Here is a 17,280-nt window from a genome sequence, read left to right as displayed (position 1 = left end):
AAAGTCTTATTTACAGGCTTATATTTACCTACGCCTGTATACACACACACACACACACACACACACACACACACACACACACAACACATGCACACACTTCACAAGGCTATAATTTCTCTGCATTTTATTTGATATAGTTCTCTTTCCACCTTCTTTACTTATATTTTCTCCCCAATTATTTTTAAAGTGTTAAAAGGGTAAAGCAACAATAAAAAACAAAACAAAACAAAATCACACACACACTAAAATAAATAAAAACCCACACACCAACACTTGATAATTCCATCCCACTGAATTATTTTGATTTTTGCCTGCTCCATTTCTGTAATTGTTTTATACATCCTTTTTTAAAAAAATGCCTTATTTTGAAAACTTCATTACTGGTTTCTCAAAAAAAAATTTACAGAAACTCTGTTTAGCTTTTGAAAGATAAAAATAAAAAGAGATGTTTAAACATTTTCCAATTCTGGATGATTGTTATACAGGAAATTCCATAGAATGAAAAATACAGGAAAGTCACAGCAGAAAATAAAACTGAAAAATCAACATTTATCAATAAAAGATATCTGTATTTGAAAATCAAGAGTTAAGACACAATGCCAATAATAAAAGGTAACAGTTTTCCCTTTGGCTATGTTCCTTTATTTCAGATTAGGTTTATAAAAGATTAAAAATTATGAAAGAGTAGAGGCAAAGAGTAGCTTTATCTATACAAACTTGAGATAAATAAGGACAGAAGAGCAGTTACCCTTCAGCAAATACACATACCAGAATTTTAGAAGACCAGGATGGGAACGATTCTGGGTCAAGAAGCATGTGGAGAGTGGTGAAGGCATATATGGGAACTCTACTTTTAAAGCAATTTTTCTGTAAACCGAAGATAGCTCTCCAAAAAAGACTATTATAATTTTTAAAGTGATTTTAAAAAATGAAATCAAATAATTTAGCAATAAACAAAAAAGCATGATTGGGGGAAGTGTGAAAGAAGAAGAAAAAGAGCTGAAAGCAAGGTTGTAGATGGAAATGGAGAAAAAAGACGGTAAGCTTATTCTGTATTAGATACCATTTTTCAGTCAGAATCTGGCCTGTATAGCCCACACGCTATCTCTTGTACCGGAAGGAAGTATAATTTAAAAAACTCACAACAATTCAATTTTCATACTTTCTCTAGAATTGTAATTATATTTTCTGTACTATTTTGAAGCTATAAATTGAAGATTTACATCAATATCTCTAACTTGTGCTCAATTCCGTCTAACTAAGGTAGTGACTAAATAACCAGGAAAATTTATTCTGGGAGATAAAAGGATATATTTTAAGAGATGCTCATGGTTGGGCAAGCAAGTCCATGAGGAAAGTTTATGGGAAAAAAATCACAACTTGGAATTTCTATTAATACTTTAGACACTCTTCCAAATAATTAAATAACTGATATATTAATGTTTTGAAATTCTATAAAATAGGACTATAAAAACCTTTCAACAAATGTTATTAGCTCAATCTAGTTGACAAAGAAGCGCAGTATCTCAGATGGAAGCTGTGTTTGTGTCATATTTCAACAGGTTCAATTAGACTTCCTTGGTAGGAACAGCTGTACAATAAATCATATAGATCAAACACATCATCTTACCATCACAAAAGAAAAAAAGCTGTACAAGGCAAACATCTCTTTGTGTGGGCTAGAATGGGCACTCACACAAGGCATCGGGACAGGAAGTCCCAGAGTCCTATCACCTGCTTTCCTCTTACTGTTTCTATTAACATGAATGTACAGAAGGTAAGCAATACTGATTCAACCATACCTTTGTCCTTCCTGTAGCAGCTGAAAATCAGGATCTCTGCGACAAAAACACAGAAAGACAAAACTGAAAGCAACTGATGGATCAAATACTTCCAAGTGTTTATTACAACTACTTTGGATAGAAAACATAATTAAAAGTTCATATAAAGTTTTTTTTAAGGAAAAAAATTAAAGGAGAAAGTACTGTAAAACTCATCCACAAGAAATCTAGATTAATCTTTCTTGTCCAACATCCACTCATATTTCAGGACTAAGTTCAAATTCCACAAGCCCAATAAAGTTTTCCTTGACTAACTTGCTAAAGTAAATCTCTCCCTTCTCCAAAGTCCAGAGTCATCATTGTCTGCACAGTTAATATATATTAATCATGTACTCCTCTATGATCTAATACTAGAAATTTTATCTAAATGTCTTGCTTTTCATGTGCTTCAGGTGATTTAATATAACTCTAGGTACAATTGTGCTATGCAATACCAGAAATCACATTTGTCTGCATATCACAGATACTAAAAAGGGGGAGGAAAAGCTCCCAGAAAACCAAATACAAACAGGAACAGGGAGAGGGTATAGCTTAAGTGGTAGAGCACATGCTTAGCATGCACAAGGTTCTGGGTTCAATTTCCAGTACCTCTTCTAAAAATAAATAAATAAGTAAAACTAATTACTCCCCTCTCCCCCAAAAAAGCTTTACAAAGAGGAACAAATATAACAGCAAATGAATCCAAGAAGACAGGAAAACTGTAAGATACTTCTGAAGTACTCAGAAAAAGTGTCTTCTAAAGACTACAAAACACATAAAATGAAAGTAAATATTCAAAGAAGAACTAAATAAATGGATCAACAGTTCATGTTCACTGACACAAAGACTCAATATTGTCAAGATGTCATTCTCCTCAACTTGATCTATAGATTCAATGCCATCCCAATCAAAATCCTAGCAAGTTATTTTGTGGACATTGACAAAATGATCCTGAAGTTTTTATGGAGAGGCAAAGCCCCAGGATAGCTAACACAATATTGAAGGAGAAGAATAAAGTCAGAGAACAGACACTGCCTGACTTCAAGACTTACTGTAAAGCTATAGTGACTAAGTCACTGTGGCACCAGTGAAAGAAGAGACAGAAAGATCACTGGAACAAAACAGAGAGCCCAGAAATAGACCCACATGAACACAGTCAACTGATCTTTGACAGAGGAGCAAAGACAACACAATGGAAAAAAGGTAAGTCTTTCCAATAAATGATGTTTCCCATTCAAACAAATGAATCTAGACACAGACCTTATACCCTTCACAAAAATTAACTCAAAGTGGGTCACAGACCTGAATGTAAAATGCAAAACCGTAAAACTCCTAGAAGATAAAACAGGGGAAAACCTAGCTGACTTTTTTAGATACAACACCAAAGGCACGATCCATGAAGAAAGAAATGGTTAAGTTGGAATTCATTAAAAGTTTCTGTTCTGTGAATGATACTGTCAAGAGAATAAAAAGACAAGCCACAGAGTAGGAGAAAACACTTGTAAAATACATATCTGATTAAGGACTGTTATCGAAAATATCAAAGAAATCTTAAAACTGAACAGTAAGAAAACAAACAACTCAATTTAAAAATGGGCCCAAGACCTTAACAGATGCCTCATCAAAGAAGATAAACAGATGGAAAATAAGTAGAGGAGAAGATCTACATCGCGTGTCATCAGGGACATGCAAGTTACAACAGTGAGACACTACCACACACCTATTAGAACAGCCCAGACCCAGAGCCCTGGCAGGACCAAAGGGTCTGAATGTTTGTGTCCCACCCCCAAGTTTATAAGTCAGATCCTAACCCAATGTGATGGGATTTGGAAGTAGGGCCTTTGTGGGGTGATTAGGTCATGAGGGCAAATCTTTCTTGAATGAGATTAGTGTCTTATTTTATAAGAGATGCCAGATACAAATGAACTTATTTGCAAAACAGAAACAGACTCACAGACATAGAAAGCAAATTTATGGTTACCAGAGGGGAAGGGGGCCAGATAGGGATAAATTAGGAGTATGGGATAAACAGATATAAACTACCATATATAAAATAGATAAATGATGAGAATTTACTGAATAGCAGCACAGGGGACTATACTCAATATCCTATTAATAACCTATAATAAAAAAAAAGAATATATGTTTTATATATATATATATGGCCAAATCACAGGCTGTACAACTGAAACTAATACTGCAAATCAACTATACTTCATTACAAAAAAAAAGTGTGGCTTTTCTTTTGCCTTCTGAGATGGCCTGCACTCTGTCTATGTGGTGTGCATCTGCTTTTAAACACCCATCCCATGCTTCGTGGCCTCTTCGTGGCAGGCCTTCTGAGATTGCCTGCACTCTATGTATGGAGTATGTATATCTCTGAATAAATCGACCTTTACCCACCAAAAAAAAAAAAAAAAAGAGAGAAAGAGAGGCACCAGAGATCCCAACCCAGAAAAGGCACCCTCATCTCAGACATCCAGCCTCCATAGTTGTGAGAGAAAATTCCTTTTGTTTATGAGCTAGCCAGCTGTGCTGTTCAGTTACAGAGACCTGAACAGACTAAGACGTTCGTCAAAGACCTCACCAAGAAAGTATACAGATAGCAAATAAGAATACGAAATGATGCTCCACCTTATATGCTACCAGAGAAATGCAAATTAAAATAATGAGAAGTCACTGCACACCTATTAGAATAGTCAAAATCCAGAGCACTGACACCATCAAATGTTGGTGAGGATGTGAAGCAATAGAAACTCGTTCATTGTTGGTGACAATGAAAAATGGTACAACCACTTTGGAAGATATCTTAGAGATTTTTTTTTTAACAAAACTAAACATATTCTTACCATGCAACTCAGAAATCATATACCTTGGTATTTATTCAAAGGAGCTGAAAACTTATGTCTACACAAAAACCTGTATGCTATGCTTATAGCAGCACTATTCACATTCGCCAAAACTTGGAAGCAACCAAGATGTCCTTCAGCAGGTAAATAAATATTGTGGTACATTCAGACAATGAAATGTTATTCAGTGCTAAAAAGAAATGAGCCATCAAGCCATGAAAAAAACAGGAGGAAATTTAAATGCATTTTACTAACTGAAAGGAGCCGGTCTGAAAAGGCTACAGACTGTGTGAACTGTATGACATTCTGGAAAAGGTAAACCATGGAGACGATGAAAGGGTAAGGGGCTGTGGTGGCCTGAGGGGCAGGAGATGAACAGGGGGGACACAGAGAATTTTTAGGGTTATAAAAACTACTTGGTGTGATACTGTAACAGGAGATTCAAGTCATCACACATTTGTCCAAACCCAAAAATCTGCAACACCAAGAGAACCCAAATGTAAACTGTGGACTTCGGGTGGTAACAGTGCGTCAATGGCGGCTCATCAGTGTCACAGACGCACCGCTTTGCTGGGGGATACTGACAATGCGGGAGATACACACGCGTGCCGGCAGGGGTATATGGGAAATCTCTGTACATTTCTCTCCTTTTTGTTGTGAATCTAAAATTGCTCTAAAAATTAAAGTCAATTAATAGGGAAAAAAAAGTAAATATAAGGAACAAGGTGTGCACTAAAGAGAAGCTAAGGCACTGAACATAAATCCCATTTAAAAGGCAAAATAGGACTGCAATGAAGGTCATACTGCAAAAGACTTTCGATTAAAAAAAGTCAGGCTGAATGGATAGACTGAACCAGAAGTTATTTGAGGTAAGACATTTTAAGTCTGCTAATCAAAAATATCAGTATTAAGTATTTTTCTATACAATTAAACATCACAGTATCAATCATATAACTATTTTCTAGATAATCCCTTTATCTTCTGTTTCGTCAAAAGTGTACCAGGCACCGCGGGGACAGGCTTGCCCGCCAAACCTCTCCTCGGTTGTGGGAGGCACCGCAACCGATCAAGGCATCCCTCCCCGTTAAACTCCTCAGGACCATACCCCACGTGCTGAGGACAGCCTCCATCCCTGCTCTAGACGGTCCCCTGCAGTTCAGGAATTTCCCCAAGACCAGTAATGAATGTAAAAGGAAAAGGCAAAATAAGGCAATGGGCAGTGAGTTGCCTGAGAGTAAAAATTTAACCTATTTTTTCTTCTTCCCTAGTCCCTCAGCCAATCGAGGCGTGTCCCTTCCCCATCATCCAAATTATCCTGTTTACCCTACTGCTTCCCACTCACGAAAACGCTTGTCACAGAAGCTACCTTGGTTTTGTGCTGCTCAGAGAAAACAAATGACACTGCTTGGATGGTGACTAGCCTGGACTGCCCCAAGGGATATTTATAACTCCCATTAGGAGCTTTTTTAGCATGCTAAATAATACGCTAACGTTCACAGCAGAGTGTTTTATTGCCTGTAGACGACTTCCTCCCACTTCCATCTGTAGTTCTCTCACCCTTCCTCTCCCACGGCCTGGCCCGAGTCTTCCTGGCTAAAATTACCAAAGCTCAGTACCAGGCAGCTGTCTGTCATTTGGTCCTACACCAGGGTCTGAGTATCACTGTAGGGAAGAAAATATGTGTAGACACTGATTCTCAACTGGATTCTTACACTGAACGGTTAGCCTGCAGAGTATATCCCATCATTCAATACACTCCTCCCTAAATAAAATTTTGAACTATTCCATGTGTGGACTCTGCAGGGTATGCTGAGTAATACAAAGACAGGTTCCTATTCTGAAGGACCTTACAATTTGGTAGGAGGAAAGTATGCTGTAAGAGATTTGTAAGTATTAATCCTTTTGAGAATGACACAGTACTACCATCATCCTCACGGTGCAGATGAAAAGACTGAGCACTGGAAGAGCAGGTAATGTGCTGAGAGTCACACAGCTAGTGAGTGGGAAAGCCAGGAACTGAACCCGTCAGCGCGGTTCATAAGAACTACATCGTTGCATCATACGATTCAAGAGAATACGTGATAAGTACGAGAGAGATGCGCTGCTACAGGAAATAGAGAAAGAAAAACTTCCTGCTGAGCCAAAGAAGAAAAGCTTCAGATTCAACTGGGCCTACAAAGATCAATATAGTTTGGGTATAAAGGCATTTGAGGCTGATCCTATGGATTTTACTCTTAGGTTTTACTCCACGAAACTCTCCTTTTTTTCTCCGATTAAGTTACCAAGCTTAAATCTAGCCTATCTCTAAAAAACAAACAAAACAAAACAAAACAAAACAAGAACCAACCCAAACCCCTGTCCTCGACGCATACAACCCCCCCCTCACTGTCAGACGTCGTCAAAGAAGTCCGTCCTCCCCGCTTCCCACTCCCCGTCTCCTGTTCAGTCATCAGCCCTCGGCCTCCTGCAGTCTGTGTGCATTACTCTAATGGAAAGGCTCTTGCTAAGACCACCAATCACTACCATAGGACTGCTAAATCTAAATGATATTCTTCAAGATTTTTCTTTTCTTTTTTTAAGAAAGGAGAGCTTAAAAGAGAAAGAAAACAGGAATAAGCCATAAAGCAAGGCCCTGGTGAGCGGAGAACAGAGTCAGTACCACAGGGGCACTGTGTTAGCAAGGAGGAGGCAGAGGAATGAAAGCAGATGAGGAAAACAATGTTGAAGGGGGTTCTGGTGGGCACGCTCAATAATTCCAGCTAAGCAGCAGATTTTATCTGCTAGGAGTTGGGGGTTGGGTTCAAAGAAAGAAACAAAGAAAAAACCTGTGAGTGCACCGCTGAGACTCTACAGAATGACGTGGCGCAGGGCCAGAGGATGCAGCGTGCAGGCCGCGGTGCCAGGTAAAACTGGGCTTAAATCCCGAATCCATACAAATGGGCCACGTGCTCCTGAGTGAGTCACTAAACCACTCTGAGCCTCAGTTCCACCATTCATAAAATGGGTAACAATATTTCATCAGGGATGTTGTGAGGACTGAATTAAATGAGACAGTTTATCTGAAGTGAAATGGTCTTTTCTAAGAACTTTTACCCAGTAATCTTCAGCAACCTAAGCACAGGAAGAAAAAGACGACTGATGCCTGGGAAGGTGGACATGGTAGAAGGCTAAGGGAGGAAAAATCTGTGATTGTTCGAGGACGATACTGTAACTGCTGACTGTGGAGCTCAAGAAAGCAAATTTAATGAGGGGCTGCCAACCTAGAAGAGACCTACGGTAGAGACAGGAGGTCAAAATGAGGTCACAGAGCACACGCAGATGAGATAGAGGTTGTGGTCAGAGACAGGAAGCTCTTATTTCAAGATCCTGGAGGCTGAATGGTTCCAAGTAAGAATGAGGTCCAAATACGGTTGAATCAAGGGCTGGTCAAAACATGAACATTATTCTCAACTATGAATACAACTTAAGCAGTTCTGTGAGAAGTCTCCAGCCGCACCACTTGATGCTTTTGGAGAGCAGCACTGAGAATTAGAAGAAAAGCCAGTCTCTAACGAAGGGGCAGACCAGCAGGTACCAAGTGCTTACTACACAGCAGGTGAATTCTTAAAAATTATGGTCAAGTATGCAGAACATAAAATTTACCATTTAAACCATTTTTAGCTGCAGCTCAGTGGTATCAGTACATTCACGCTGTTGTGCAACTATCACCATCCAGCCGCAGAATGGCTTCACTTCCCACACCTCCTTCTAGGCGATTTTGTACATTATTTCATTTAATCCTCACCTAACTTACAACCTTATTTTTACAGATGAGGAAACTGAAGCTGTGAGTTAACTGACTTCCTAAGACCACCACAGGCATCAAGCAGTAAATCTAGGATTTGAATTTAGGGCTTGAAAGTCTAAGTTACCTCTTTCTAACATGCTGCCTCTAATTAAAGTCAGAAAAAAGACCTCCAAAGTGGTGAGGACACCGTCTTTACTCACCCCTCCCACAGGAACTCACTATGTCTTACTGCTTTCCTCTCCTTTCCCTTTTCTGATTTCACATTAAGAGAACTACGCTGAACACTGTTTCTGGATGCTTTATGAGTGCCCTTAATGCTTTCTGATTCCCAAGGGAGACTGACACCCGACACTAAAATAAACTAAATTTGGATTTAACGAGGTATTAAACGAAAGGTTCAATATAAAACTTCAGTTTGCTTTTGCTAGGAGCTGTTTTAGAAACAAGGCACTAAGTTATATCATTCTTCCTTCTCTATCCTTTTTTAGATGATACTCAAAAGCTTTTTCCTTGTCAAAGGTACCATTTCTCTTTGCTTTCAGTTTTTTCCATTCCCCTCAAAGTTTATGTTGTCCTGGAGGTAATTCTCAACCTCACTGATACAAGCTCAATTCAAAAAATAAAAAGTAACCATGTTAAGTATCTCAGAGCAGTTCTTCATAAACATTTCCACATTACTCTCACTAAAGCATAAACTAGATGATTAACTGCAACTTTAGCAAAGTACATCTAAAATTAGAAATAACATGCCAAAAGACCTTGTGTGTGTGTATGTGTACGTGTGTGTTGTGTATCATTTAGAATATGTTTATTATATATAAACCAACAGAAGTAGCAAGATACGATCTCCACTGTGGTGGGAATTTTTAAAATATAATTTGAGACATGTTAAAACCTGTTTCAGAAAGTTTTTATTCTGTCTACCAAGCAACAGAGGTGACTGTTCAGGAAGAGGTTATAGAAGTTGTTCTGCAGAGGTTTTTGGCTTCCGCACCTCTGAGATTACACTGTGTTTATTGCCAAGAAGCATGTGTGAAAATCCCCTACCCTGGGCCACATGATGGCGCTTTCAGCCTCGTCAGCATTAACCATTCACCCCCAATTTCATTTCTAAATCATAATTTGATTCTCAACATTTGTCCTTCCTTCTTTGTTTTAACTCCTGATTTTTTTAGGTTACAGTTCAAACTTCCCTCTTTCAAAGACTTGTCAGAGCCTACAGTCAACCACACAGGATTTATAAGTCTAACTATACGACTGCCTAAGTGAGCACGCTGTCACAGAGGAACACAGCAGCGTGTGGCCTGTTTCTGGCCACCAAGTGGGTGAAAAGTCTCTAACTAACAGTATCAGAAGCATCATAGTGCGTCACGCCCCAGGCCATCCAGGTCGATGTTCTGACTCTCACAGGGCATCAGGAGACACTGTGTGAGCAGCACTTTGGCTGTACATGATGTTAAAGATACACTCCAGATAATTTTAAACCTCTAAGAGCCTTTCTGACTCCAAAGCCTCAACAGAAGGAATAAAATTCATGAATTTGTCTAAATCTTTCTTACATTGATTTATACATTTTCACCAATGAGGTAGAAGCTTATTATGGTATAAAATAATATTTCAAAAATTTTAAGGGACACTATAGGTTTTAGTATTTTATAATCTGGTGTATAAATTTATATTAGCTTTCACAATAATGTAAGAAAGGCCAAACTGAGTCAAATTTAATGTTCTACTTCCAAATGGTATCTAAGATCATGGTGTCTGTCCCTGAAGGTGTAAACTTCAAGTTGTTCTAGGTGTAACATAAAATACAAACAGCCATGGTTTTCCTATATAATTTTAAAACTTTGATTCAATCTTTTATCTTTCACAGACTGAAGAGCTCAAATTATTTGTCAGTAACTTGAATTCTAAATTCTTAAACAAGACAGACTTCCTTAGAAGGCAGTGTAAATCTCCCTAGGTTATGCTGGTAAGTTTAATTTTCACCATGTTTATAAATAAGACATTTCCTTATTTAGAAAACTTTCACTATAGCAGCAGTGACTCACCGCTTAGAACTGTTAAGACAGAACTAAAGGGAACCAAGAGGTTAAATGCAGCTCTCTGCTTCACAAACGAGGAAAATGAGAGCCGGCACTGCTAACTCTGTGGACTTCCCTGTAGCAAAACAGCTAAAGCCCTGAGCTAGAGCCAACAGAACAGTGCTCTGAAAACTGCAGATCAGGAGCAACCAATTAGGAGCGTTACTGCCAGCATTTTAAAACACAACATAGTAGAAAATATCAGAGGCTTTACATGTAGTGAGGATAAAACTTGTTTCAAGATTTTCGCTTCAGTTCTTTGTGTGTGTTGGATAATGTAAAACACATTTATTATAGTGTTTAAACATTTTAGAAAGCATTCACACATACAGAGAACAAACAAGTGGTTGCCAGAGGGGAGGGGTGCGTGTGGGGGTGAGAAAGGTGAAGGGGATTAAGAGGTACAAACCTCCAGATGTAAAATAAATAAGCCACAGAGATGTAATATACAGCATAAGGAAGATGGTCAGTAATGTAATAACTGCATGGGAACAGATGGTTACTAGACCTAGCACGATAATCATTCCATAATGTATGCAAATGCAAACGTAGTCACCTGAAACTAGCATATTACACATCAACATTTCAATAAAAATTTTTTGAAAGTCACTGCAATAAAATATCTAATTTTTTGAGTGGATTTTAAAAGTTATTTTAAAATAATAATAATAAATATTAATAATTGATTAAAAATTATGATGATGATGTAGCTTATTATTTATTAGTACAACTCATTCTAAGCTAATAAAAAAATCTGCATTAAACAGTAAATGCTGACATTTAAAAGAAGCCACTTTCCTCTTTAAAAGAAGATAGGATCTGAATGTTACACAGCACACTATCCGTGAACAGATTTTCTTTAAAATACCACATTTCTGTAAAGCTTATATGTAAAACAGATAGACAAGCTTTTTGAAAGAACACTAAATTCTAGAATTGTAATTATTAGCACACATAAAAATACCATTCTCTGTGAAAAAACAGTGACCTCTAGTGGATTCATTAAATAAACAGACATAAGATTTCAGAAATTAAGGTAACACTGACGCATCCACAGATGAAAGGTACCTACATGGTTACACGTGGACAAGCATTACACACAAATAAGGGCTATGGTTATGTTATGTACAACGTGATAACTGTGTATTTATAGATTACTGACTGGTTACTTCCAATCAAGAGGAGTGCGATCAAAGACTCCCAGCCTTGTTTAGAATCCATCACTAGCTTAAGACATACACTTCATCTTTCTGACCTTGTCTGAGAACGAGGTTGGATTAAATTATCTTTAAGGACCCTTTTAGCTCTTGTATTAGGATCCTTTCTTTAATTCATCCCGTACCTCAGAGCCTGACTAAATTCTGTTCAAAAACACTTGACGGCTCCCCAGTGCTTGAGGATCCACCAAACTCAGCCTGGCCCCTTGGTACCTACCATTATTTTTTATTTTTTCCCAAAACATATCCCTTATTTCAAGTGAGCTAATAATGTTCTAGCCACTTCCAACAGCCAGCTTACTCCTATGAGTTTAGTGTCTCACCTCTACTTAGTTTTTCACTATGCAATGTTTTGCCCTTACTAACTTACATTGCAGGCCCCATTACAACAAGTACAAATTTGTTCCACTTGTATTTGTTTTGCCATTCCAAAGAGATTTAAATTTAAACTCACAGGCTGGGTTTTATACATGTGTGTGCACACACAAACATATGTACAGTCTGCCGGGTAGTAAGAGCACACTACGCACTTCAAATGGAAATTAAATTGATTAGTTTAGGGAAACCAAAGCCATTTTCACCTTTCCTTTTTAGTGAGGTAGGGAAGGCCATATAGACAAGGCAGAATTTCAAGAACCAACACATATAAAGTGACAGAGATTCATATTTTGGGGAAAAGTGGGCATTCTGGACATAGGATGGTAAGGCTTTGGGAAAAGGCTGGAGGGAAGAAACTTTTTAAATTAGCTGCAGAACGTACCAATAACTATATTGGAAGAAAACAGAGGTAGCAGGAAAGTTGGTTTGGTAAATGGTTCTGAAGCAGCTGAAGCAGATGAGGATGGGCTAAATGAGAAAGCTAAGTTCAAGAAGAAGAGAAGAGATCTCTGGAAGCAACATTAAGAACAACGCAAGGGAACAGTGGTCCTAACACTGAGAAATGGAATATGTTGCTGCAGGATGGAGAAGGCAATGGGCAGCTCTGGGGAAAGAAATACTGAGGAGAAAAAGGGATTATGAAAAAGGTGCTCTTAGCTTCCCAATCACTTTGGACAATGTTACAACCTTTTATTGTCCAAACAAGAAAGATTGCGAGACCGGAGGAGAAATGATGAATCATTTAGTCTTCATTATGTTTAATTCAATTAACAAAGGCCACACTGCGGCATGTTCTACACATTCTAAACCACACGGGCCGGGATCAGCAGGCACAGCTGAGCCGGCTGAACACCCAGGAGCGCCCCGCGACCCTGCGCATCAGGTGAGACTTCGCTTACTTAGCACAGATCCTAACGATTTTAACACAAACAACACTGTCTTCTGTTGTAATGTTCTCTATCAAATGAATTACTTGAGACATTTTCTCAGTGATATTTGGAACTTCTAGACGATAAAGTTTAATTACATAACAGTAATTTTTGTTACCTTTTAAATATCCTTATGCCACCTTCCCCTCAGTAATGAATTCACTTTCAAACTCAGCAACTACTAAAATGTTACAAGTGTTTGAGCATTTCTCAAGAGGCAAAATCCCAGAAATGTCCATAAACTTTTTTGCTAAATAGGACTCTTTAAACTGGTTTTCTTTAAATTCATAAAATATTGCACTGATTTTTAATAAAGGTTAAATGAATTAGTAACCTGAACTTTCTGACGTAGGTGTATCATTTCCTAACAACAAAGTCAGTTCAGTTGGATCCCAAGATGCAGTATCTTCTGAAAATATTTAACATTCTTACCCCAGGATTATTTTATTAATAGGATTAATATAAATAACTTCTATAGCAGGAAGCAAAGTTCAGATTTTGTGTTTAAAGCTAAAACAGTAAACAAATAACACTTGCATGTATTAATTTTCTGATTTTAAGTATAAAGTCCTTAATAGCTATGCTTGAAATACCACCATTTCCCCACAATTAAAATGTATACAATAAGTGCATTCCAAAGAAAACTAGACTTACTGTTTGCATATCTCAAAAAGTAGAAATTATTAGACTATATGAACAAATATATACATAATGATTTAAATTACCTTTCTTCTTCTCGAACCCATACTGGAGTTTTAGGAATTTGTGCTTCAAAAAACTTAGAAGCTCTGTAACAAAAATTGCTGCAGAAACACTGAAAAGAACATTTTAAAAGTAGCAAATTATTTTTTTCTTCTTGTGAAATACAACTTACGTACAGAAAGAATATAAAACCTAAATATGCAGTTCAAACAAAAAAAACGGCAACCCATGACCCTACCACCCAAGGTAAGAAGGTATACAGAACCTCTGCAGGTGTCTACGTGCCCTCCCCGACGGCACCACACCCCACACTTTCTAGTGGTAACCACTATCACACATCCTGTGTTACTTATTCTCTTGCTTTCTTTTAGTTTTGCTACCTACATCCATATCCTATGAAATACATAAATCAGTTCTGCCTACTTTTAAACTCTAAGTGGAATCATATTGTTATGCATCCTTGTATTCTTCCGTTTTACATTATGTGTTTGAGATTAATTTGTGGAGCTGTAGTTTATTGACTTGCACTGTGCACTATATCCATTCCCCAAGTACACTACCCTTCAGTTACTGTTTAGGGACAACTTAGTTGTTTCTAATTTTTTGTTATCAATACAATGTGACTGTGAACCTGTTTTTATTACAATTTTTTAAATTAAAAAATGTGGTATAATACACAAAATTTACCATCTTTAGCATTTTAAGTGTACAGTTTAGTGGCATGAAATACTTTCTTACATTTGTGCAACCATCGCCACCATCCATCTCCAGAACTTTATCCATCTTGCAAAACTGAAACCCTGCACCCATTAAACAATAACCCTCCTTTTCCACCTACTCTGACAAGCACTACTCTACTTTCTGTCTGTAAGTTTGACTACTCCAGTTACCACATGTAAGTAAATCATATAACATCTTTCCTTTTGTGCTGGCTTATCTCACTTAGCATAAAGTCTTCAAAGTTCATCCAGTTGTAGCATGTGTCAGAATTCCCTTCCTTTTTAAGGCTAAATAGTATTCCATTCTATGTATGTACCATATTTTATCTTACTAGGAGCATTCATATGCATATAAATGTGTGCACGTGGGGAAATACACACCATATATACCAAAGAACAGAAAGAATGGTCACAAAGAATATGCAAATTTGACTTCACCAGTTTCTCAAAAAGGTTTTACCAATTTTTATTTGACCAGCAGCATAAAGACTTACTAATAGTGTCAAATTTTTATAATTCTGCTAATTTGGGGCCATAAAAATGTAACTCAGTGTGCTTTTATTTGCTGTTTTCCTGATGACTGGTAAGGCTGAGCATCTCTTCATATATTCATTTAGCCATTTAAGTTCTTCCGCACAATTTTTAATTAAGTTTTTTGTCTTTTTCTTATAGATGGTGTATTCTGGTTATGAATCTGTGGTCAGTTTTATGTGAGAAATGTACTTCCTTCTGATTTGTAGCTTATCTTTTTACTCTTTTTGGAAACTTCTAATGAGCAACGTTTTCAATTTTAATGTAGAAAAGTTTTTCAATTTTTCATCTATGATCTGTAACTCTATCTCATTTAAGAAATTCTCTCTAGTCCAAATTTATAAAGATACTTTCCCATACTGTCTTTGGAAAAGTTTGCCTTTTACATTTAGGTCCCTAATTTATGTAAAATTGATCTTTGTATGTACACTGAGATAGGCGTCAATCTTCGTTTTTTCCATATGGATAAGTAATTGTGCCAGTATGATTTATTAAAAAATCGATCCCTTCTCCACAGATCTAAAATACTTCTGTTGTCATATATCCAGTATCCACATAAGTGGTGAGTGTTTCTGCCTCTCTATTGTTTTCTGACTCACTGGCCTGAAATTGTGCCAACATGCACTTTTAATTTTTATATGTTCATGTAGTCACTAAAGTGTAAGCAGAGTTTTTTTTTTTTTTTAACAATTTGAGTAAAATATTTATAGATGAAAAACTTCTAACACATCTATTTTCTAAAAGGCAAGATTTTTAAACAGATATTTTTAGAATTCCATTCAGTATGGTATTAAAAATTAATTGCCACATTGAAAATAGCCTTTAAACTCACCTTTCTTTCAGTAATATCATAGACTTTATTGGTTTTGGTAGAAATTTTATATTTCTGTTTTGGTACCTAAAGAAAAGAAAGGACAGCTTACAAAAGAATCCAAGTAATGTAATAAGCATGAACTTTATAGTCAACAAGATTAAGTCATCTACGTATCATATCTTTGGCTAGCCAATGTCATTAGTTCGTGACCTCAGTTTCACTTATTGTTCCCTCTACACAGTATTTTGCTAAATATAAAAATTAAAAGGCTACATTTAAAAATAGTTACTTACATTTTCTAGCTTCTTCCGACACAAGGGGTAGCCGCAGAGTTTGATGATAGAACGCTCGGCCACGACATCGCTGTAGTGAGCAGGCGTGATGTGCTTCCCCTGCAACGAAGTGAGATGGACACTTTCTCTCCAGTTTATTGGGAAAGTTTATTTATCAGCTCTCTAAGCCTCAATGATCTCATCTAAAAACACAGGGGTCGTAACAGTGCCTATCTCATAGGTGTGATGCTGGAAGCAGAGGAGAGAATAAAGAAAAAGCATTTCGAAAAGTGCTCGTGAACACATAGTAGGTACTCCAAAAATGTTAGCTATTAAAAAAAAATGTTGAGAATGTCTGCCACAGAAGACTACGCGTCTTTGTAGATTATACAATTCATAAAATAACTCTGAAGCAAGAGGAAGTGATGCTATGGTGATTGCTACACCAAAGCAAAATATTTATAGCATATTTTAGTTTTTAAAAGGTCTTACTCACAAAATAAACCAAATAAAATAATATATAATTTTACCTATTTTTTAAAGTACGATCTTAAAAACAAAGTACATCAGGTGTCATTACGACTCCTGACACAAATTTTTGTGCAAAATCTTCCATCTTCTGAAAACACTGCACAGAACAGTAAGGTGATAGCTATACTAACACCAAATCTTTTTCTTTGATATTTTTATGTTCAAATATTCTCAGTTCTTGAGATTTTTTAAAAGAAGTTTTTCTGTTTTCGCAGGGACTGAAATACTTTTTATTGAGTGTGACATAAGGTATTTGCTCCAAATGAAACTTTCTTGGTTTATCTTTAGATTGGATGTTACCTGCATCAGCTTAAATGTTGTCATACTTTTCCTCTTGTTTAGGAAAATCTCTGAGGCACAGTAAGAATTACTTCTGCAAAAAAACCGAGTTTTAAATTTCTGGGTTTTTTTCCTCTTAAGGAAATGTATAATAGAAATTTCCATTCTAATTTTTAATGCAATAAAGCCACTAAAGAAAACAAAAAATTTAATACTTCTCTTCTTACGTGTTAAACCATAAATGGTCTATATTTCAGGTTTTTAAAATATCATAATTAATGAAATTACATTAACAAAACTAACGATCTTCTATTCCTAAAATAGAACATACAGAATATGAAAAGTGACGTGGGGATCAGCAGGGCTAA

At 36.8% G+C, this 17,280-nt stretch overlaps 1 protein-coding gene across 4 annotated transcripts in view; it reads right to left on the bottom strand.

The window, feature by feature from the left end:
• RPAP2 (RNA polymerase II associated protein 2) overlaps positions 1 to 17,280 on the bottom strand; it is a 74,220-nt gene that overhangs the window by 47,874 nt on the left and 9,066 nt on the right. For all 4 annotated transcript variants that reach the window (XR_006723078.2, XM_010950397.3, XM_045513183.2 and 1 more), the window contains 4 exons: positions 16,124 to 16,222; positions 15,849 to 15,914; positions 13,790 to 13,878; positions 1,803 to 1,838 (listed from right to left, as the gene is read on the bottom strand). Coding sequence is in view for 3 of the 4 variants with exons in the window: in XM_010950397.3 (XP_010948699.2) it covers positions 1,803 to 1,838; positions 13,790 to 13,878; positions 15,849 to 15,914; positions 16,124 to 16,222 (290 nt within the window). In the remaining variant the exon portion in view is untranslated. The remainder of the gene's footprint in view (positions 1 to 1,802; positions 1,839 to 13,789; positions 13,879 to 15,848; positions 15,915 to 16,123; positions 16,223 to 17,280) is intronic.

This window comes from Camelus bactrianus, chromosome 9, assembly GCF_048773025.1.
Source record: "Camelus bactrianus isolate YW-2024 breed Bactrian camel chromosome 9, ASM4877302v1, whole genome shotgun sequence".
Lineage (NCBI taxonomy): Eukaryota > Metazoa > Chordata > Mammalia > Artiodactyla > Camelidae > Camelus > Camelus bactrianus.
Note: the sequence above shows the minus strand (reverse complement) of the source record. Positions and strands in the feature narration are given on the sequence as shown.